The sequence below is a fragment of the Ambystoma mexicanum genome, chromosome 8, assembly GCF_040938575.1.
Source record: "Ambystoma mexicanum isolate Mex_15411 chromosome 8, UKY_AmexF1_1, whole genome shotgun sequence".
NCBI classification, from domain to species: Eukaryota; Metazoa; Chordata; class Amphibia; order Caudata; family Ambystomatidae; genus Ambystoma; species Ambystoma mexicanum.
The window spans coordinates 2735195-2758706 of record NC_090929.1 but is presented as its reverse complement, the minus strand read 5'-3'; the positions used below and the strand labels follow the sequence as shown (position 1 = coordinate 2758706).

At 52.1% G+C, this 23512-nt stretch overlaps 1 protein-coding gene across 2 annotated transcripts in view; it reads right to left on the bottom strand.

Annotated features, from left to right (window-relative positions):
* COL27A1 (collagen type XXVII alpha 1 chain) overlaps positions 1-23512 on the bottom strand; it is a 1990256-nt gene that overhangs the window by 375122 nt on the left and 1591622 nt on the right. For both annotated transcript variants that reach the window (XM_069609095.1, XM_069609096.1), the window contains exon 44: positions 15897-15950. In XM_069609095.1, coding sequence (XP_069465196.1) covers positions 15897-15950 — 54 coding nt within the window. The remainder of the gene's footprint in view (positions 1-15896; positions 15951-23512) is intronic.

Here is a 23512-nt window from a genome sequence, read left to right as displayed (position 1 = left end):
GCCTCAGCTCTGTCAGTGCCATAGCCCCCCATATGACACTTACTGACTGAGGTAGCCTCAGCTCTGTCAGGGCCATAGCCGCCCATATGACACTTACTGACGAAGGTAGCCTCAGCTCTGTCAGGGCCATAGCCCCCCATATGACACTTACTGACTGAGGTAGCCTCAGCTCTGTCAGTGCCATAGCCCCCCCATGTGACACTTACTGACTGAGGTAGCCTCAGCTCTTTCAGTGCCATATCCTCCCATGTGACACTTACTGACTGAGTTAGCCTCAGCTCTGTCAGTGCTATAGCCCCCATGTGACACTTACTGACTGTGGTAGCCTCATCTCTGTCAGTGCCATATCACACTTACTGACTGAGGTAGCTTCAGCTCTGTCAGTGCCATAGCCCCCCATATCACACTTACTGACTGAGGTAGCCTCATCTCTGTCAGTGCCATAGCCCCCCATATCACACTTACTGACTGAGGTAGCCTCAGCTTTGTCAGTGCCATAGCCCACCCCATGTTACACTTACTGACTGATGTAGCCTCAGCTCTGTCAGTGCCCTAGCCCCCCATTTCACACTTACTGACTGAGGTAGCCTCAGCACTGTCAGTGCCATAGCCCCCCATATCACACTTACTGACTGAGGTAGCCTCAGCTTTGTCAGTGCCATAGCCCCCCATGTGACACTTATTGACTGAGGTAGCCTCAGCTCTGTCAGTGCCATAGCCCCCCATATCACACTTACTGACTGAAGTAGCCTCAGCTCTGTCAGTGCCATAGCTCCCCATATCACACGTACTGACTGAGGTAGCTTCAGCACTGTCAGTGCCATAGCCCCCCATATCACACTTACTGACTGAGGTAGCCTCATCTCTCTCAGTGCGGTAGCCCCCATTATCACACTTACTGACTGAGGTAGCCTCAGCTCTGTCAGTGCAATGGTCCCCCATGTGACACTTACTGACTGAGGTAGCCTCAGCTCTGTCACTGCCATAGGCTTCCATGTGACACTTACTGACTGAGGTCGCCTCAGCTCTGTCAGTGCCACAGCCCCCCATGTGACATTTACTGTCTGAGGTAGCCTCAGCTCTGTCAGTGCAATAGCCCCCCATGAGACCCTTACTGACCGAGGTAACCTCAGCTCTGTCAGTGCCATAGCCCCCATATGACACTTACTGAATGAGGTAGCCTCAGCTCTGTCAGTTCCATAGCTCCCTTCCATGTGACACTTACTGACAGAGGTAGCCTCAGCTCTGTCAGTGCCATAGCCCCCCATATCACACTTACTGACTGAGGTAGCCTCAGCTTTGCCAGTGCCATAGCCCCCATACAACACTTACTGACTGAGGTAGCCTCACCTCTGTCAGGGCCATAGCTCCCCATATCACACGTACTGACTGAGGTAGCCTCAGATCTGTCAGTGCTATAGCCTCCCCCATGTGACACTTACTGACTGAGGTAGCCTCAGCTCTGTCAGTGCCATAGCCCCCCATATCACACTTACTGACTGAGGTAACCTCAGCTCTGTCAGTGCTATAGCCCCCCATATCACACTTACTGACTGAGGTAGCCTCAGCTCGGTCAGTGCCATAGCCCCCCATATAACACTTACTGACTGAGGTAGCCTCAGCTCTGTCAGTGCCATAGACCCCATATCAAACCTACTGACTGAGGTAGCCTCAGCTTTGCCAGTGCCATAGCCCCCCCATGTGACACTTACTGACTGAGGTAGCCTCAGCTCTGTCAGTGCCATAGCCCCCCATATCACACTTACTGACTGAGGTAGCCTCAGCTCTGTCAGTGCCATAGCCCCCCATATCACACTGACTGAGGTAGCCTCAGCTTTGTCAGTGCCATAGCCCTCCCATGTGACACTTATTGACTGAGGTAGCCTCAGCTCTGTCAGTGCCATAGCCCCTCCATATCACACTTACTGACTGAGGTAGCCTCAGCTCTGTCAGTGCCATAGCTCCCCATATGACACGTACTGACTGAGGTAGCCTCAGCTCTGTCAGTGCCATAGCCCCCCCGTATCACACTTACTGACTGAGATAGCCTCAGCTCTGTCAGTGCCAAAGCCCCCCATAACACACTTACTGACTGAGGTAGCCTCAGCTCTGTCAGTGCCATAGCTCCCTTCCAAGTGACACTTACTGACTGAGGTAGCCTCAGCTCTATCAGTGCCATAGCACCCCATATCACACTTACTGACTGAGGTAGCCTCAGCTCTGTCAGTGCCATAGCCCCCCATATCACACTTACTGACTGACGTAGCCTCAGCTTTGTGAGTGCCATAGCCCCCCATGTGACACATACTGACTGAGGTAGCCTCAGCTCTGTCAGTGCCATAGCCCCCCATATCACACTTACTGACTGAGGTAGCCTCAGCTCTGTCAGTGCCATAGCCCCCCCATGTGACACTTACTGACTGAGGTAGCCTCAGCTCTGTCAGTGCCATAGCCCCGCCATATCACACTTACTGACTGAGGTAGCCTCAGCTCTGTCAGTGCCATAGCCCCCCCATGTGACACTTACTGACTGAGGTAGCCTCAGCTCTGTCAGTGCCATAGCCCCCCATATCACACTTACTGACCGAGGTAGCCTCAGCTCTGTCAGTGCCATAGCCCCCCATATCACACTTACTGACTGAGGTAGCCTCAGCTTTGTCAGTGCCATAGCCCACCCATGTGACACTTATTGACTGAGGTAGCCTCAGCTCTGTCAGTACCATAGCCCCTCCATATCACACTTACTGACTGAGGTAGCCTCAGCTCTGTCAGTGCCATAGCTCCCCATATGACACGTACTGACTGAGGTAGCCTCAGCTCTGTCAGTGCCATAGCCCCCCCATATCAAGCTTACTGACTGAGGTAGCCTCAGCTCTGTCAGTGCCAAAGCCCCCCATAACACACTTACTGACTGAGGTAGCCTCACCTCTGTCAGTGCCATAGCTCCCTTCCATGTGACACTTACTGACTGAGGTAGCCTCAGCTCTGTCAGTGCCATAGCACCCCATATCACACTTACTGACTGAGGTAGCCTCAGCTCTGTCAGTGCCATAGCCCCCCCATGTGACACTTACTGACTGAGGTAGCCTCAGCTTGGTCAGTGCCATAGCCCCCATATCACACTTACTGACTGAGGTAGCCTCAGCTCTGTCAGTGCCATAGCCCCCCCATGTGACACTTACTGACTGAGGTAGCCTCAGCTCCGTCAGTGCCATAGCCCCGCCATATCACACTTACTGACTGAGGTAGCCTCATCTCTGTCAGTGCCATAGCCCCCCCATGTGACACTTACTGACTGAGGTAGCCTCAGCTCTGTCAGTGCCATAGCCCCCCCGTGTGACACTTACTGACTGAGGTAGCCTCGGCTCTATCAGTGCTATAGCCCCCCATGTGACACTTACTGACTGAGGTAGCCTTAACTCTGTCGGTGCCATAGCCCCCCCCCATTGTGACAATTACTGACTGAGGTAGCCTCGGCTCTGTCAGTGCTATAGCCCCCCATGTGACACTTACTGACTGAGGTAGCCTCAGCTCTGACAGTGCCATAGCCCCCCCCATGTGACACTTACTGACTGAGGTAGCCCCGGCTCTGTCAGTGCTATAGCCCCCCCATGTGACACTTACTGACTGAGGTAGTCTCAGCTCTGTCAGTGCCATAGCCCCCCCATGTGACACTTACTGACCGAGGTAGCCTCAGCTCTGTCAGTGCCATAGCCCCACCATATCACACGTACTGACGGAGGTAGCCTCAGCTCTGTCAGTGCCATAGCCCCCCATATCACACTTACTGACTGAGGTAGCCTCAGCTCTGTCAGTGCCATAGCCCCCCATATGAAACTTACTGACTGAGGTAGCCTCAACCCTGTCAGTTCTATATACCCCCTCCATGTGCCACTCACTGACTGAGGTAGCCTCAGCTCTGTCAGTGCCATAGCCCCCTTCCATGTGACACTTACTGACTGGGGTAGCCTCAGCTCTGTCAGTGCCATAGCCCCCCATGTGACACTGACTGACTAAGGTAGCCTCAGCCCTGTCAGTTCTATATACCCCCTTCCATGTCCACTCACTGACTGAGGTAGCCTCAGCTCTGTCAGTGCCATAGTCCGCCATGTGACACTTACTGAGTGTGGTAGCCTCAGCTCTGTCAGCACCATAGCCCCCTTCCATGTGACATTTACTGAATGAGGTAGCCTCAGCTCTGCCAGTGCCATAGGCCCCCCATGTGACACTTACTGACTGAGGTTGTCTCAGCTCTGTCCGTGCCATAGCCCCCATATCACATTTACTGACTGAGGTAGTCTCAGCTCTGTCAGTGCCATAGCCCCCCCAACCATGTGACACTTACTGACTAAGGTAGCCTCAGCTCTGTCAGTGCCATAGCCCCCCATATGACACTTACTGACTGAGGTAGCCTCAGCTCTGTCAGTGCCATAGCCCTCCGATATCACACGTACTGACTGAGGTAGCCTCAGCTCTGTCAGTGCCATAGCCCCCCATATCAAACTTACTGACTGAGGAAGCCTCAGCTCTGTCAGTGCCATAGCCCCCCATATCACACTTTCTGAATGAGGTAGTCTCAGCTTTGTCAGTGCCATAGCCCCCCCATGTGAAACTTACTGACTGAGGTAACCTCAGCTCTGTCAGTTCCATAGCCCACCCCCATGTGACACTTACTGACCGAGGTAGCCTCGGCTCTGTCAGTGCTATAGCCCCCATGTGACACTTACTGACTGAGGTAGCCTCAGCTCTGTCAGTACCATAGCCCCCCATATCACACTTACTGACTGAGGTAGCCTCAGCTCTGTCAGTGCCATAGCCCCCCATACCACACTTACTGACTGCGGTAGCCTCAGCTCTGTCAATGCCATAGCCCCCCATATCACACTTACTGACTGAGGTAGCCTCAGCTCTGTCAGTGCCATAGCCCCCCATATCACACTTACTGACTGATGTAGCCTCAGCTTTGTGAGTGCCATAGCCCCCCCATGTGACACTTACTGACTGAGATAGCCTCAGCTCTGTCAGTGCCATAGCCCACCATATCACACTTTCTGACTGAGGTAGCCTCAGCCCTGTTAGTTCTATATACCCCCTCCATGTGCCACTCACTGACTGAGGTAGCCACAGCTCTGTCAGTGCCATAGCCCCCTTCCATGTGACACTTACTGACTGGGCTAGCCTCAGCTCTGTCAGTGCCATAGCCCCCCCATGCGACAACTATTGACTGAGGTAGCCTCAGCTCTGTCAGTGCCATAGCCCCCATATCACACTTACTGACTGAGGTAGCCTCAGCCTTGTCAGTGCCATAGCCCCCCCCATGCGACACTTACTGACTGAGGTAGCCTCAGCTCTGTCAGTTCTATATACTCCCTCCATGTACCACTCACTGACTGAGGTAGCCTCAGCTCTGTCAGTGCCATAGCCCCCTTCCATGTGGCACTTACTGACTGGGGTAGCCTCAGCTCTGTCAGTGCCATAGCCCCCCATGTGACACTGACTGACTAAGGTAGCCTCAGCCCTGTCAGTTCTATATACCCCCTTCCATGTCCACTCACTGACTGAGGTAGCCTCAGCTCTGTCAGTGCCATAGTCCGCCATGTGACACTTACTGAGTGTGGTAGCCTCAGCTCTGTCAGCACCATATCCCCCTTCCATGTGACACTTACTGAATGAGGCAGCCTCAGCTCTGCCAGTGCCATAGGCCCCCCATGTGACACTTACTGACTGAGGTTGTCTCAGCTCTGTCCGTGCCATAGCCCCCATATCACATTTACTGACTGAGGTAGTCTCAGCTCTGTCAGTGCCATAGCCCCCACACACATGTGGCACTTACTGACTGAGGTAGCCTTAGCTCTGTCAGTGCCATAGCCCCCCATATGACACTTACTGACTGAGGTAGCCTCAGCTCTGTCAGTGCCATAGCCCTCCGATATCACACGTACTGACTGAGGTAGCCTCAGCTCTGTCAGTGCCATAGCCCCCCATATCACACTTACTGACTGAGGTAGCCTCAGCTCTGTCAGTGCCATAACCCCCCATATCACACTTTCTGACTGAGGTAGTCTCAGCTTTGTCAGTGCCATAGCCCCCCCATGTCACACTTACTGACTGAGGTAGCCTCAGCTCTGTCAGTGCCATAGCCCCCCATATCACACTTACTGACTGAGGTAGCCTCAGCTCTGTCAGTTCCATAGCCCACCCCCATGTGACACTTACTGACCGAGGTAGCCTCGGCTCTGTCAGTGCTATAGCCCCTCATGTGAGACTTACTGACTGAGGTAGCCACAGCTCTGTCAGTGCCATAGCCCCCCATACCACACTTACTGACTGAGGTAGCCTCAGCTCTGTCAGTGCCATAGCCCCCATACCACACTTACTGACTGCGGTAGCCTCAGCTCTGTCAGTGCCATAGCCCCCCATATCACACTTACTGACTGAGGTAGCCTCAGCTCTGTCAGTGCCATAGCCCCCCATATCACACTTACTGACTGAGGTAGCCTCAGCTCTGTCAGTGCCATAGCCCCCCATGTGACACTTACTGACTGAGGTAGCCTCGGCTCTGTCGGTGCCATAGCCCCCCATATGAAACTTACTGCCTGAGGTAGCCTCAGCCCTGTCAGTTCTATATACCCCCTCCATGTGCCACTCACTGACTGAGGTAGCCTCAGCTCTGTCAGTGCCATAGCCCCCTTCCATGTGACACTTACTGACTGGGGTAGCCTCAGCTCTGTCAGTGCCATAGCCCCCCCATGGGACACTTATTGACTGAGCTAGCCTCATCTCTGTCAGTGCCCTAGCCCCCCATATCACACTTACTGACTGAGGTAGCCGCAGCTCTGTCAGTGCCATAGCCCCCCATATGAAACTTACTGACTGAGGTAGCCTCAGCCCTGTCAGTTCTATATACCCCCTCCATGTTCCACTCACTGACTGAGGTAGCCTCAGCTTGTCAGTGCCATAGCCCCCTTTCATGTGACACTTACTGACTGGGGTAGACTCAGCTCTGTCAGTGCCGTAGCCCCCCCATGTGACACCTATTGACTGAGGTAGCCTCAGCTCTGTCAGTGCCATAGCCCCCCATGTGACACTTACTGAATGAGGTAGCCTCAGCCTTGTCAGTGCCATAGCCCCCCCATGCGACACTTACTGACTGAGGTAGCCTCAGCTCTGTCAGTGCCATAGCCCCCATATCACACTTACTTACTGAGGTAGCCTCAGCTCTGTCAGTGCATAGCCCCCCATATCACACTTACTGACTGAGGTAGCCTCAGCTCTGTCAGTGCCATATCCCCCTCCATATCACACATACTGACTGAGGTAGCCTCAGCTCTGTCAGTGCCATAACCCCCCATATCACACTTACTGACTGAGGTAGCATCAGCTCTGTCAGTGCCATAGCCCCCACCATATCACACGTAGTGACTGAGGTAGCCTCAGCTCTGTCAGTGCCATAGCCCCCCCATGTGAAACTTACTGACTGAGGTAGCCTCAGCTCTGTCAGTGCCATAGTCCCCCATATTACACTTACTGACTGAGGTAGCCTCAGCTCTGTCAGTGCCATAGCCCCCCCATGTGACAGTTACTGACCGAGGTAGCCTCGGCTCTGTCAGTGCTATAGCCCCCCATGTGACAATTACGGACTGAGGTAGCCTCAGCTCTGTCAGTGCCATAGCTTCCCCCATGTGACACTTACTGACTGAGGTAGCCTCAGCTCTGTCAGTGCCATAGCCCCCCATACCACACTTTCTTACTGCGGTAGCCTCAGCTCTGTCAGTGCCATAGCCCCCCATATTACACTTACTGACTGAGGTAGCCTCAGCTCTGTCAGTGCCATAGCCCCCATATCACACTTACTGAATGAGGTAGCCTCAGCTCTGTCAGTGCCATAGCCCCCCATATCACACTTACTGACTGAGGTAGCCTCAGCTCTGTCAGTGCCATAGCCCCCCATATCACACTTACTGACTGACGTAGTCTCAGCTTTGTGAGTGCCATAGCCCCCCCATCCGACACTTACTGACTGAGGTAGCCTCAGCTCTGTCAGTGCCACAGCCCCCCCATGTGACACTTACTGACTGAGGTAGCCTCAGCTCTGTCAGTGCCATAGCCCCCCATATCACACTTACTGACTGAGGTAGCCTCAGCTCTGTCAGTGCCATAGCCCCCCATATCACACTTACTGACTGACGTAGCCTCAGCTTTGTGAGTGCCATAGCCCCCCATGTGACACTGACTGAGGTAGCCTCAGCTCTGTCAGTGCCATAGCCCCCCATATCACACTTACTGAATGAGGTAGCCTCAGCCTTGTCAGTGCCATAGCCCCTCCATGCGACACTTACTGACTGAGGTAGCCTCAGCTCTGCCAGTGCCATAGCCCCCCATATCACACTTACTGACTGAGCTAGCCTCAGCTCTGTCAGTGCCATAGCCCCCCCTCCCATGTGACACTCACTGACTGAGGTACCCTCAGCTCTGTCAGTGCCATAGACCCCCATATCACACTTACTGACTGAGGTAGCCTCAGCTCTGTCAGTGCCATAGCCCCCCATATCACACGTACTGACTGAGGTAGCCTCAGCTCTGTCAGTGCCATAGCATCCCATATCACACTTACTGACTGAGGTAGCCTCAGCTCTGTCAGTGCCATAGCCACCCATATCACACTTTCTGACTGAGGTAGCCTCAGCTTTGTCAGTGCCATAGCCCCCCCATGTGACTCTTACTGACTGAGGTAGCCTCAGCTCTGTCAGTGCCATAGCCCCCATATCACACTTACTGACTGAGTTAGCCTCAGCTCTGTCAGTGCCATAGCCCCCCATGTGACACTTACTGACTGAGGTAGCCTCGGCTCTGTCAGTGCCATAGCCCCCCATATCACGCTTACTGACTGAGGCCACCTCAGATCTGTCAGTGCCATAGCCCCCCATATCACACTTACTGATTGTGGTAGCCTCAGCTTAGTCAGTACCATAGCCCCCCCATGTGACACTTACTGACTGAGGTAGCCTCAGCTCTGTCAGTGCCATAGCCCCCCATATCACACTTACTGACTGAGGTAGCCTCAGCTCTGTCAGTGCCATAGCCCCCCCATGTGACACTTACTGACAGAGGTAGCCTCAGCTCTGTCAGTGCCATAGCCCCCCCATGTGACACTTACTGACTGAGGTAGCCTCAGCTCTGTCAGGGCCATAGCCCCCCATATCACACTTACTGACTAAGGTAGCCTCAGCCTTGTCATTGCCATAGCCCGCCCATCCGACACTTACTGACTGAGGTAGCCTCAGCTCTGTCATTGCCATAGCCCCCCCATGTGACACTTACTGACTGAGGTAGCCTCAGCTCTGTCAGTGCCATAGCCCCCCCATGTGACACTTACTGACTGAGGTAGCCTCAGCTCTGTCAGGGCCATAGCCCCCCATATCACACTTACTGACTGAGGTAGCCTCAGCTCTGTCAGTGCCATAGCCCCCCCCATGGGACACTTACTGACCGAGGTAGCCTCGGCTCTGTCAGTGCTATAGCCCCCCATGTGACACTTACTGACTGAGGTAGCCTCAGCTCTGTCAGTGCCATAGCCCCCCATATCACACTTACTGACTGAGGTAGCCTCAGCCTTGTCATTGCCATAGCCCCCCATGCGACACTTACTGATGGAGCCTCAGCTCTGTCAGTGCCATAGCCCCCGATGTGGCACTTACTGACTGAGGAAGCCTCAGCTCTGTCAGTGCCATAGCCCCCCATATCACACTTAATGACTGAGGTAGCCTCAGCTCTGTCAGTGCCATAGCCCCCCATATCACACTTACTGACTGAGGTAGCCTCAGCTCTGTCAGTGCCATAGCCACCCATATTACACTTTCTGACTGAGGTAGCCTCAGCTTTGTCAGTGCCATAGCCCCCCCATGTGACACTTACTGAGGTAGCCTCGGCTCTGTCAGCGCTATAGCCCCCCATGTGACACTTACTGACTGAGGTAGCCTCAGCTCTGTCAGTGCTATAGCCCCCCATGTGACACTTACTGACTGAGGTAGCCTCAGCTCTGTCAGTGCCATAGCCCCCCATATGACACTTACTGACTGAGGTAGCCTCAACTCTGTCAGCGCCATAGCCCCCTTCCATTTGACACTTACTGACTGAGGTAGCCTGGCTCTGTCAGCGCTATAGCCCCCCATGTGACACTTACTGACTGGGGCAGCCTCTGCTCTGTCAATGCCATAGCCCCCTTCCATGTGACACTTACTCAGTGATGTAGCCTCAGCTCTGTCAGTGCCATAGCCCCCCCCATGTGACACTTACTGACTGAGGTAGCCTCAGTTCTGTCATTGCCATAGCCCCCCATATCACACTTACTAACTGAGGTAGCCTCAGCTCTTTCACAGCGGGTCCATGTGGCACACACTTGGCTCTCTAGGACACTGGCATCTGAGGCTGGAGGGCAAGTGTGGAACGCCGAAGGCCAAATTGGTTAACAGAAGGACTTATCGGGTGGCGGATCAGTTTCGGGGTTGGTAGAAAGGGAAATGCATCTGATGAACTCCCACGAGTGGCAGAGCCCGAAGGAAATCACTGGTGGGGAGGAGAATAGGAGCAGGAAATCACTGGCGGGGAGGAGAATGGGAGCAGGAAATCACTGGCGGGGAGGAGCATGGGAGCAGGAAATCACTGGCGGGGAGGAGAATGGGAGCAGGAAATCACCAGTGGGGGGGGGAATGGGAGCAGGAAATCACCAGTGGGGAGGAGAATGGGAGCAGGAAATCCCTGGTGGGGAGGAGAATGGGAGTGGGAAATCACTGGCGGGGAGGAGAATGGGAGCAGGAAATCACCAGTGGGGGGGGGGGAATGGGAGCAGGAAATCACCAGTGGGGAGGAGAATGGGAGCAGGAAATCCCTGGAGGGGAGGAGAATGGGAGTGGGAAATCACTGGCGGGGAGGAGCATGAGAGCAGGAAATCACTGGTGGTGAGGATCATGGGAGCAAGAAATCACTGGTGGGGAGGAGTATGGGAGCGGGAAATCACTGGTGGGGAGGAGTATGGGAGCGGGAAATCACTGGCGGGGAGGAGCATGGGAGCAGGAAATCACTGGCGGGGAGGAGAATGGGAGCAGGAAATCACCAGTGGGGGGGGGAATGGGAGCAGGAAATCACCAGTGGGGAGGAGAATGGGAGCAGGAAATCCCTGGTGGGGAGGAGAATGGGAGTGGGAAATCACTGGCGGGGAGGAGAATGGGAGCAGGAAATCACCAGTGGGGGGGGGGAATGGGAGCAGGAAATCACCAGTGGGGAGGAGAATGGGAGCAGGAAATCCCTGGAGGGGAGGAGAATGGGAGTGGGAAATCACTGGCGGGGAGGAGCATGAGAGCAGGAAATCACTGGTGGTGAGGATCATGGGAGCAAGAAATCACTGGTGGGGAGGAGTATGGGAGCGGGAAATCACTGGTGGGGAGGAGTATGGGAGCGGGAAATCACTGGCGAGGAGGAGCATGGGAGCGGGAAATCACCGGTGGGGAGGAGAATGGGAGCAAGAAATCACTGGCGGGAGGAGAATGGGAGCAAGAAATCACCAGTGTGGAGGAGAATGGGAGCAGGAAATCACCAGTGGGGGGGAGAATGGGAGCAGGAAATCCCTGGCGGGGAGGAGCCTGGGAGCTGGAAATCACTGGCGGGGAGGAGAATGGGAGCAAGAAATCACTAGCGGGGAGGAGAATGGGAGCAAGAAATCACTGGCGGGGAGGAGAATGGGAGCGGGAAATCACTGCAGGGAGGAGCACAGGAGCGAGAAATCACTGCGGGGAGGAGAATGGAAGCGGGCAATCACTGGCAGGGAGGAGCATGAGAGCGGGAAATCACTGGCGGGGAGGAGTATGAGAGTGGGAAATCACTGGTGAGGAGGGTCTTGAGAGTGGGAAATAACTGGCAGCGGGGAGCCTGGAGTGGGAAATCACTGGTGGGGAGGAGCCTGGGGTGGGAAATCAATGGTGGGGAGTGGCATGAGAGTGGAAAATCACTTGTAAGGAAGGGCATGAGAGTGAAAAATCACTGGTGAGGAGGAGCATGAGAGTAGGAAATCAATGGTGGGGAGGAGTGTGACAGTGGGAAATCTCGTGGGGAGGAGTGTGACGGTGGAAAATAACTGGTGGTGAGGAGCATGAGAGTGGGAAATCACTGGTGGTGAGGAGCATGAGAGTGGGAAATCACTGGTGGTGAGGAGTGTGAGAGTGGGAAATCACTGGCAGGGAGGAGTGTGAGAGTGGGAAATCACTGGTGGTGAGGAGTGTGAGAGTGGGAAATCACTGGCAGGGAGGAGTGTGAGAGTGGGAAATCACTGGTGGTGAGGAGCATGAGAGTGGGAAATCACTGGTGGTGAGGAGTGTGAGAGTGGGAAATCACTGGCAGGGAGGAGTGTGAGAGTGGGAAATCACTGCAGGGAGCAGTGTGAGTGGGAAAACTCTGGTGGGGGAGTGTGAAAGTGGGAAATCACTGGCAGGGAGCAGTGTGAGTGGGAAAACTGGTGGGGAGGAGTGTGAGAGTCAGACATGATGGGGACTGAGATGGTAAATCACTGGCGATAAGTGGCATCAGCTAGTGAGCCACAGGAAGGGAGTGGCCTGATCCGGTGGCCACTGGAGTGGCTTCTGATAAGTCACTGGAGGGGAGTTAATGAATTAATAATTAATTCATCTTTTGCCGTGTACTTAATACTGAAGACTAGTCTTGAAGCGGGGACCGGTATTCTACCCGTGTTGCTCTGCGCTAATGTAATGACCTAAAATGGTGGGTGATTTAAAGAGAGGAACACTAGAGGGGGGAAATGAGTGGAGGTGAGTGGTCTGACATGTCACCTGAAGGGGAGTGGTCTCAGATATTCTCTGGAGGTGAGTGGCCTGAGATGTCACCTGAAGAGGAGTGGTCTCAGATAGTCTCTGGAGGTGAGTGGCCTGAGATGTCATCTGAAGGGGAGTGGTGTCAGATATTCTCTGGAGGTGAGTGGCCTGAGATGTCACCTGAAGAGGAGTGGTCTCAGATAGTCTCTGGAGGTGAGTGGCCTGAGATGTCATCTGAAGGGGAGTGGTGTCAGATATTCTCTGGAGGTGAGTGGCCTGAGACGTCATCTGAAGGGGAGTGGTCTCAGATAGTCTCTGAAGGTGAGTGGCCTGAGATGTCATCTGAAGGGGAGTGGTCTCAGATTTTTTTCTGGAGGTGAGTGGCCTGAGATGTCATCTGAAGGGGAGTGGTCTTGGATATTCTCTGGAGGTGAGTGGCCTGAGATGTCACCTGAAAGGGAGTGGTCTCAGATATTCTCTGTAGGTGAGTGGCCTGAGATGTCACCTGAAGGGGAGTGGTCTCAGATATTATCTGCAGGTGAGTGGCCTGAGATGTCACCTGAAGGGGAGTGGTCTCAGATATTATCTGCAGGTGAGTGGCCTGAGATGTCACCTGAAGGGGAGTGGTCTCAGATATTATCTGCAGGTGAGTGGCCTGAGATGTTATCTGAAGGGGAGTGGTCTCAGATATTCTCTGGAGGTGAGTGGCCTGAGATGTCACCTGAAGTGGAGTGGTCTCAGATATTATCTGCAGGTGAGTGGCCTGATATGTCATCTGAAGGGGAGTGGTCTCAGATATTCTCTGTAGGTGAATGGTCTGATATGTCATCTGAAGGGGAGTTGTCTCAGATATTCTCTGGAGGTAAGTGGCCTCATATGTCATCTGAAGGGGAGTGGTCTCAGATATTCTCTGTAGGTGAATGGTCTGATATGTCATCTGAAGGGGAGTTGTCTCAGATATTCTCTGGAGGTAAGTGGCCTGATATGTCATCTGAAGGCCTGATATGTCATCTGAAGGGGAGTGGACTCAGATAGTCTCTGGAGGTGAGTGGCCTGAGATGTCATCTGAAGGGGAGTGGTCTCGGATATTCTCTGGAGGTAAGTGGCCTGAGATGTCACCTGAAGGGGAGTGGTCTCAGATATTCTCTGGAGGTAAGTGGCCTGAGATGTCACCTGAAGGGGAGTGGTCTCAGATATTCTCTGGAGGTAAGTGGCCTGAGATGTCACCTGAAGGGGAGTGGTCTCAGATATTCTCTGGAGGTAAGTGGCCTGAGATGTCACCTGAAGGGGAGTGGTCTCAGATATTCTCTGGAGGTAAGTGGCCTGAGATGTCACCTGAAGGGGAGTGGTCTCAGATATTATCTGCAGGTGAGTGGCCTGAGATGTCACCTGAAGGGGAGTGGTCTCAGATATTATCTGCAGGTGAGTGGCCTGAGATGTTATCTGAAGGGGAGTGGTCTCAGATATTCTCTGGAGGTGAGTGGCCTGAGATGTCACCTGAAGTGGAGTGGTCTCAGATATTATCTGCAGGTGAGTGGCCTGATATGTCATCTGAAGGGGAGTGGTCTCAGATATTATCTGCAGGTGAGTGGCCTGAGATGTTATCTGAAGGGGAGTGGTCTCAGATATTCTCTGTAGGTGAGTGGCCTGAGATGTCACCTGAAGGGGAGTGGTCTCAGATATTATCTGCAGGTGAGTGGCCTGAGATGTCACCTGAAGGGGAGTGGTCTCAGATATTATCTGCAGGTGAGTGGCCTGAGATGTCACCTGAAGGGGAGTGGTCTCAGATATTATCTGCAGGTGAGTGGCCTGAGATGTTATCTGAAGGGGAGTGGTCTCAGATATTCTCTGGAGGTGAGTGGCCTGAGATGTCACCTGAAGTGGAGTGGTCTCAGATATTATCTGCAGGTGAGTGGCCTGATATGTCATCTGAAGGGGAGTGGTCTCAGATAGTCTCTGGAGGTAAGTGGCCTGATATGTCATCTGAAGGGGAGTGGTCTCAGATATTCTCTGGAGGTGAGTGGCCTGAGATGTCACCTGAAAGGGAGTGGTCTCAGATAGTCTCTGGAGGTAAGTGGCCTGATATGTCATCTGAAGGGGAGTGGTCTCAGATATTCTCTGTAGGTGAATGGTCTGATATGTCATCTGAAGGGGAGTTGTCTCAGATATTCTCTGGAGGTAAGTGGCCTGATATGTCATCTGAAGGGGAGTGGTCTCAGATATTCTCTGTAGGTGAATGGTCTGATATGTCATCTGAAGGGGAGTTGTCTCAGATATTCTCTGGAGGTAAGTGGCCTGATATGTCATCTGAAGGCCTGATATGTCATCTGAAGGGGAGTGGACTCAGATAGTCTCTGGAGGTGAGTGGCCTGAGATGTCATCTGAAGGGGAGTGCTCTCGGATATTCTCTGGAGGTAAGTGGCCTGAGATGTCACCTGAAGGGGAGTGGTCTCAGATATTCTCTGGAGGTAAGTGGCCTGAGATGTCACCTGAAGGGGAGTGGTCTCAGATATTCTCTGGAGGTAAGTGGCCTGAGATGTCACCTGAAGGGGAGTGGTCTCAGATATTCTCTGGAGGTAAGTGGCCTGAGATGTCACCTGAAGGGGAGTGGTCTCAGATATTCTCTGGAGGTAAGTGGCCTGAGATGTCACCTGAAGGGGAGTGGTCTCAGATATTCTCTGGAGGTAAGTGGCCTGAGATGTCACCTGAAGGGGAGTGGTCTCAGATAGTCTCGGGTACGGGTACAACTCATGAAATGACTAGAGTGGGGCACAAGAGTGTGAAACACTGGAGGGTCTTCTGCCACTGCAGAAGAGTAAAGGAGAAACAACAGCGGTGGAGGTGGATCGTGGGAGTGAAAGGGGGGGTGTGTGTGTGTGCGTGCGTGCGTGCGTGCGTGTGCGTGTATATATATAAAGCATGCAGTTGAGGGTTTCAGTTTTAAGAGCTGGTCATTGGGTGGCTGTCATTGATGACCTCACAGTTGTCATGGGCAAGAGGGCGCGTCACCCTCCAGGACTTCATTTGTATTCATTCATCTCACAAGAAAGCAGAAGCACCAGCCTCAATACTTACAGGCGACCCTTGATGTCCGGCTTTTCCTCTGCCCCCCTCCAGTCCTTCTTGACCCTAAACAGAGAGAGGAAAATCCTAAGTCAATACCAGAATCCCAACAAGGAGTCCAGTGTGAGGCAGGCTCCGCCAGAGGGCTGCACGTCATGGCATGGAGAGGGGAAATGAGGTCCAGAGTGAGGCAGGCTCCGCCAGAGGGCTGCACGTCATGGCATGGAGAGGGGAAATGAGGTCCAGAGTGAGGCAGGCTCCGCCAGAGGCCTGCAAGTCATGGCATGGAGAGGGGGAAATGGGAGCCAGTGTGAGGCAGGCTCCGCCAGAGGCCTGCAAGTCATGGCATGGAGAGGGGGACATGGGGGGAAATGAGGTCCAGAGTGAGGCAGGCTCCGCCAGAGGCCTGCAAGTCATGGCATGGAGAGGGGGAAATGGGGTCCAGAGTGAGGCGGGGCCTGGCAGAGGCCTGCAAGTCATGGCATGGATAGGGGGAAACGGGGTCCAGAGTGATGGCACGGAGAGGGGTAATGGGGGGAAATAAGGTCCAGAGTGAGGCAGGCTCCGCCAGAGGCTTGCAAGTCATGGCATGAAGAGCGGGGCATGGGGGGAAATGGGGTCCAGAGTGAGGCGGGTCCCGCCAGAAGCCTGCAAGTCATGGCATGGAGAGGGGGACATGGGGGGAAATGAGGTCCAGAGTGAGGCAGGCTCCGCCAGAGGCCTGCAAGTCATGGCATGGAGAGGGGGAAATGGGGTCCAGAGTGAGGCAGGCTCCGCCAGAGGCCTGCAAGTCATGGCATGGATAGGGGGAAACGGGGTCCAGAGTGAGGCAGGCTCCGCCAGAGGCCTGCAAGTCATGGCATGGATAGGGGGGAACGGGGTCCAGAGTGAGGCAGGCTCCGCCAGAGGCCTGCAAGTCATGGCATGGAGAGGGGGAAATGGGGTCCAGGGTGAGGCAGGCTCTGCCAGAGGCCTGCAAGTCATGGCATGGCGAGGGGAAAGGAGACAGGGTGTGTGGCCTTGAGGATTCATGTGGTGGTAGACCCACACATTGGCGAGGGGTGTGAAATGACAAACCATCGCCATTGAGGGATGACAGCTGCCAAGAGGGCTGAAAACTGCAACCAAAAAAGGTAAACAACTACAAAGAGGGCAGAAAACCATAAAGAAGGCAGACAACCGCAAAGACAGAGAAGAGCAGCATTACATGGGGAGAGCAGTATTGATGGGGAGAGCAGCATTACACAGGGAGAGCAGTATTGATGGGGAGAGCAGTAGTGATGGGGAGAGCAGCATTACATGGGGAGAGCAGTATTGATGGGGAGAGCTACATGAGGAGAGCAGTAGTTATCGGGAGAGCAGCATTACATGAGGAGAGCAGTATTGAGGGTGAAGAGCAACATTACATGGGGAGAGCAGTATTGACGGGGAGAGCAGCATTACCTGGGGAGAGCAGTATTGATGGGGAGGGCAGTATTTGATGGGGAGAGCAGCATTACATGGGGAGAGTAGTATTGATGGGGAGAGTAGTTCTGATGGGAAGAGCAGCATTACATGGGGAGAAGAGTATTGATGGGGAGAGCAGCATTACATGGGGAGAGCAGTAGTGATGGGGAGAGCAGCATTACATGGGGAGAGCAGTATTGATGGGGAGAGCAGTAGTGATGGGGAGAGCAGTAGTGATGGGGAGAGCAGCATTACATGGGGAGAGCAGTATTGATGGGGAGAGCTACATGAGGAGAGCAGTAGTTATCGGGAGAGCAGCATTACATGAGGAGAGCAGTATTGAGGGTGAAGAGCAGCATTACATGGGGAGAGCAGTATTGACGGGGAGAGCAGCATTACACGGGGAGAGCAGTATTGATGGGAAGAGCAGCATTACATCGGGATAGCAGTATTGATGGGAGAGCCGCATTACATGGGGAGAGCTGTACTGATGGGGAGAGCAGCATTACATGGGGAGAGCAGTATTGATGGGGAGAGCAGCATTACATGGGGAGAGCAGTAGTGATGGGGAGAGCAGCATTATATGGGGAGAGCAGTAGTGATGGGGAGAGCAGCATTACATGGGGAGAGCTGTACTGATGGGGTGAGCAGCATTACATGGGGAGAGCAGTATTGATGGGGAGAGCAGCATCACATGGGGAGAGCAGTAGTGATGGGGAGAGCAGCATTATATGGGGAGAGCAGTAGTGATGGGGAGAGCAGCATTACATGGGGAGAGTAGTATTGATGGGGAGAGCAGCATTGATTGGGAGAGCAGCATTACATGGGGAGAGCAGTATTGATGGGGAGAGCAGCATTACACGGGGAGAGCAGTATATATGAGGAGAGCAGTATTGATGGGGAGAGCAGTATTGATGGGGAGAGCAGCATTACATGGGGAGAGCAGCATTACATGGGGAGAGCAGTGGTGATGGGGAGAGCAGCATTACATGGGAAGAGCAGTAATGAGGGTGAAGAGCAGCACCCCATGGGGAGAGCAGTATTGATGGGGAGAGCTGTACTGATGAGGTGAGCAGCATTACATGGGGAGAGCAGTGTTGATGGGGAGAGCAGCATCACATGGGGAGAGCAGTAGTGATGGGGAGAGCAGCATTATATGGGGAGAGCAGTAGTGATGGGGAGAGCAGCATTACATGGGGAGAGTAGTATTGATGGGGAGAGCAGCATTGATTGGGAGAGCAGCATTACATGGGGAGAGCAGTAGTGATGGGGAGAGCAGCATTACATGGGGAGAGCTGTACTGATGGGGTGAGCAGCATTACATGGGGAGAGCAGTATTGATGGGGAGAGCAGCATCACATGGGGAGAGCAGTAGTGATGGGGAGAGCAGCATTATATGGGGAGAGCAGTAGTGATGGGGAGAGCAGCATTACATGGGGAGAGTAGTATTGATGGGGAGAGCAGCATTGATTGGGAGAGCAGCATTACATGGGGAGAGCAGTATTGATGGGGAGAGCAGCATTACACGGGGAGAGCAGTATATATGAGGAGAGCAGTATTGATGGGGAGAGCAGTATTGATGGGGAGAGCAGCATTACATGGGGAGAGCAGCATTACATGGGGAGAGCAGTGGTGATGGGGAGAGCAGCATTACATGGGAAGAGCAGTAATGAGGGTGAAGAACAGCATTACATGAAGTGAGCAGTATTGAGGAGGGAAAAGCAGCATTACAAGGGGAGAGCAGTTTTAATGGGAAGAGCAGCATTACTTGGGGAGAGCAGTATTTATGGGGACAGCAGCATTACATGGGGAGAGCAGTATTGATGGGGAGAGCAGTAGTGATGGGGAGAGCAGCATTACAAGTGGAGAGTTACATGGGGAGAGGAGTAGTGATGGGGATAGCAGCATTACATGGGGAGAGTAGTATTGATGGGGAGAGCAGCATTGATTGGGAGAGCAGCATTACATGGGGAGAGCAGTATTGATGGGGAGAGCAGCATTACACGGGGAGAGCAGTATATATGAGGAGAGCAGTATTGATGGGAAGAGCAGTATTGATGGGGAGAGCAGCATTACATGGGGAGAGCAGCATTACATGGGGAGAGCAGTGGTGATGGGGAGAGCAGCATTACATGGGAAGAGCAGTAATGAGGGTGAAGAACAGCATTACATGAAGTGAGCAGTATTGAGGAGGGAAAAGCAGCATTACAAGGGGAGAGCAGTTTTAATGGGAAGAGCAGCATTACATGGGGAGAGCAGTATTGATGGGGAGAGCAGCATTACATGGGGAGAGCAGTATTGATGGGGAGGTAAGTATTTGATGGGGAGAGCAGCATTACATGGGGAGAGCAGTATTGATGGGGAGAGTATTATTGATGGGGACAGCAGCATTACATGGGGAGAGCAGTAGTGATGGGGAGAGCAGCGGAGTGTTAGCAGATTGTTTGGTGCCTGTGACCTGGAAGCTACCCTGCTGGACCCTGAGTAACATTTCTACCACTATTGTTTGAGGTGGTACCTGGAGGTGGTGCCTGAACATAAGCTACACTCTAGACGCGGAGTGTTAGCAGAGTGTTCGCAGGGAGGGCACAGAAGGCGCCATGGACCTAAGACAAACTTCATTAAATCACTCAAAGAAACAAGCTCCTCATACATGGAGCCGCACCAAAATGTCTGGCACCTGTAAACAAAGCACGTTGAAGGAGGTGGACGAGGAGTGCTGTTCTATGCTTTTTGGCGCTACATCTCCCGCCAATATCAATACTCGGAAGGCCGGTGATATTTGCCTGCCACCATGTAATGGGCCCAGACGGACTGACCACAGGCCCAACAAGGAGAGCGGGGACGGCGCAAACGTGACTCTTCATGGCCCTTCTGAAGCAAGTCTCCAGCAGCAGGTGACTCGCCCTTATCAAGAACCTGCGACATTCGCCACACACGGTATGTGTCATACAATCAGCCTCCCCGGTCAGACAGCGCGCGAAGTGCCCCCCACCCGTGCACCCTTACTTATTGGTGGTGGGTTTGCTGCCTAGGGAAACACGACAAGCCCCTTTGGTCGCCGGCTCCAGCCGCCGCAGCGGAGCGAGGGTGGGGGTGTGGCTGGAGGGGCCGAGTGCGCTCAAGCAAACCTGGCCATCCTGTGCAATGAGCAGGCGGTTCTCTTTGTGACTAGAGGCGAAGAGGGGGGGGGCAAACGCCGGTCTAAGAGCCGGTGATCTAAGGAAAGAAAGAGAGGACGCTTTCTGTGCACCGTGTGAGGAGACAATCTTCACTTTCCCTCAAACTTTACAAAACAAAAGATATAAAGAATCTTGTGGAAGCATACATTCTCCTCTACATATGGATGCTATAAGTGACTTTCAGAGCGAAGTTGACCACTCACAGAATAATCACAATAGTAACAAAGATGAAAGCCCTGCTATTCCTCAAAAGGCCCCAGATCACCTGAAAATTACACAGTACTCATCACAGAATGGACATAATATAAACTGTGGCTTGAAATTTCCAACGAAACCAATTATGCCAAAGAATACTTTACCAACAAGCCCAAAAGTTGTGAAAAAGAGCGGCCTCAAAACAAACAAAATACACCCTCATATTTCCACTCAAAAGTGTAAAGTAAGAGCAAACTCTCTTTTGGACATAAACTCAATTAGATGGCACTTCAATAAGAAAGGCCTATGTCCTCCACTGAAAGCAGCCCTAGACTCGAGCGGAGACCATAGTTCAATGACACCTGATGCCGTCCGAGTTGAACTTGAAGTTACTGATCAGGAATTACTTCAAGCAACTGGTAATGACAAACATATCGTAGGTGCAACAAAACAGCCGATGCTAAAAAACAGGGAGCTGGCGAGTCCCCCCAATATCACATTACATGCAGTCCTCCTTGCCTAGAGAAAGAATCAACTGAGGCCGGATTAGCCCCTATCCAGTCTGCATCTTTGGATACGCAAGACCCGAGCAAAGGACTAATGCCAAATAGTTCAATCATTGAAGCTGAGGCCATAGCGGAGTTTAACAGCCCAACAAAAACTTCCACTCCTCATCCAACTAGACCCAAACGATGCATTGGAGAAGTGGACATAAACGTATCCATCTCAAAAATGGCTCCAGAAAAAAAATCCAAAACCACAAACGCTCAAACAATACAAAAGAAACAATCTTACTATGACCCTTCGTCTCCACCTACATCAAAAAATGGCCCTCAGAAACAGTCAGTAAAATTGAAAAGAACGAATATAGACACAGACGCACTGCAATTGAATGTTCGGACGATGAAAACAAGCTCTCTCCAATTAAAGCTCCTACAGAACAGAGTCAGGCAAAAAGTGTCTATGACAATATTGCACAAGCAATCTTACAAGTAAATTCAGAAGCCTGTGCAAATATGCAGGCTGCAGTTGGATCCATGATGACAATAACGATGGCGCCGTTTCTCAAATTATATGAGGCACGTCAAGAAAATTACAAAGACCAGTCCACTCTGCTGGCCCTAATTCAATCAAAACGAATATATGTAGAATCCTACATCGATGCTGTTAAAGAAAAGAGAGCCAGAGAGAAAGAAACGGAACACATCATCTTCAAAACTCTTATCGATTTGATGGAAGACACCCGAGAGGACAAGAAGGCTTTTCTTCATTGTTTCAGTGATACAATAACTCTTCTGAAACCTGACGTAAATAAGAATCAAGCCCAAACTGCAGAAAAAAGCACCTTAACAGATAATCCTGTGGGCTGCACCGACAAACCCTATGATGCGACGTAAAAAACATCAGGTACCCTTACCCAAACAAAAAAAGTGGTCCCGGAGACGACAATGGAACATCAAAATATAAATCGCAATGAAAGATCTCTAAACTCAGTTACAAGCGGTCCCGACATAAAACCGGCCATCCAGGCCCTGATAATAAACTCAACGACAGGTCATGTCGCAAATCCACCCAAATCAAAACAAAACAAAGAACTATTTCCTTTATTCACCACAGGGTGCTCTAATGGTCCAAGAGAAAAGGAAATGGGAGCCAGACCTAAACAAATTGCAGTGAGATCCACAAAAATACAGGAAATTCATTCCGAGAAACCAACTAAGAAGACAAAAAATGTACCACTGCCAAAACACACTTCATGTGAAGGAACCCGTCACTTCATTCGCAACTTGAAAGCTCTTGAAGATGCGTCCCACAAGGCTGAACGTACCAACCAACCAACAAACACACAAAAAGAAGAAGAAGGATGCAAAAAGCTGAAAGAACGAGAATTTGTCACAGAAACAGTAACTATATACTGACGAAGATGTAACCAATACTAGTGAGGACCAAGACGCCTTACTACTACTCTCTGTTCATGATTGTGACAGCTCAGGAGACTTTGACAGTCAGGAGGGCATTGAGGAGACTCAGCAACCGGATGGCGACTGTGAGGAATTAAACGAAAGAGAGATACACTCTCCCTCTTTTTGCACTCTACAGGAAAAAAGAGACTTCCTAAAACTCAAAAACTCGAATGAAATCAGACAACAACAATTACTCAAAGCAATGTTGGATCATTCAAATCAAGAGCATCATAAAAAGAGAGATCATCCACGACAAGAAATCACAAGGAAAGAGAGAAGAGGATCAAGTATCGACCTCAAGCAAATAGGCTTCCTCAAGACCAAAGAAAAAGAGACGAGAGGCAGAGTGGCCACAAACTCATAATTGAGCAAGTACTGAAAGCAAAGGATGGTCTAATTTTAAATTGATCCAACCTCATGAAATTGCTTCATAACGTTCCACAATTACGCGTTATAGAGCCAAAAGACATCAAATTAGTGGCCTTTCCAAAAGAAGATGAAACAGATCGAATCTGCATCCATCTGTTTTCAAAGGCAGTTACGAATCTAATCTGGATAGCGGCTGACGCACTCAGATCCCTTGGTTTCGATATTAAACCAGATGAATCTGATAATGTCGAACAAGGAATAAACCAGTTTCAGAATTCCCAACATCCACTGATCCACACTCCATCGAGGGCTCTTTATCCGGCAGATGACCAGAATGCTAAACCAATAAGGTTCTCTCCAACCGTTCTGCGAGGTCCAAATGCACTCAGAATGAGAATAAAAGGAAGTGCTGGAAATAAGGTGGTGGATTCTTCAGCCAATTGCGAAGCTGTCCTTGTGACAAAAATGGACA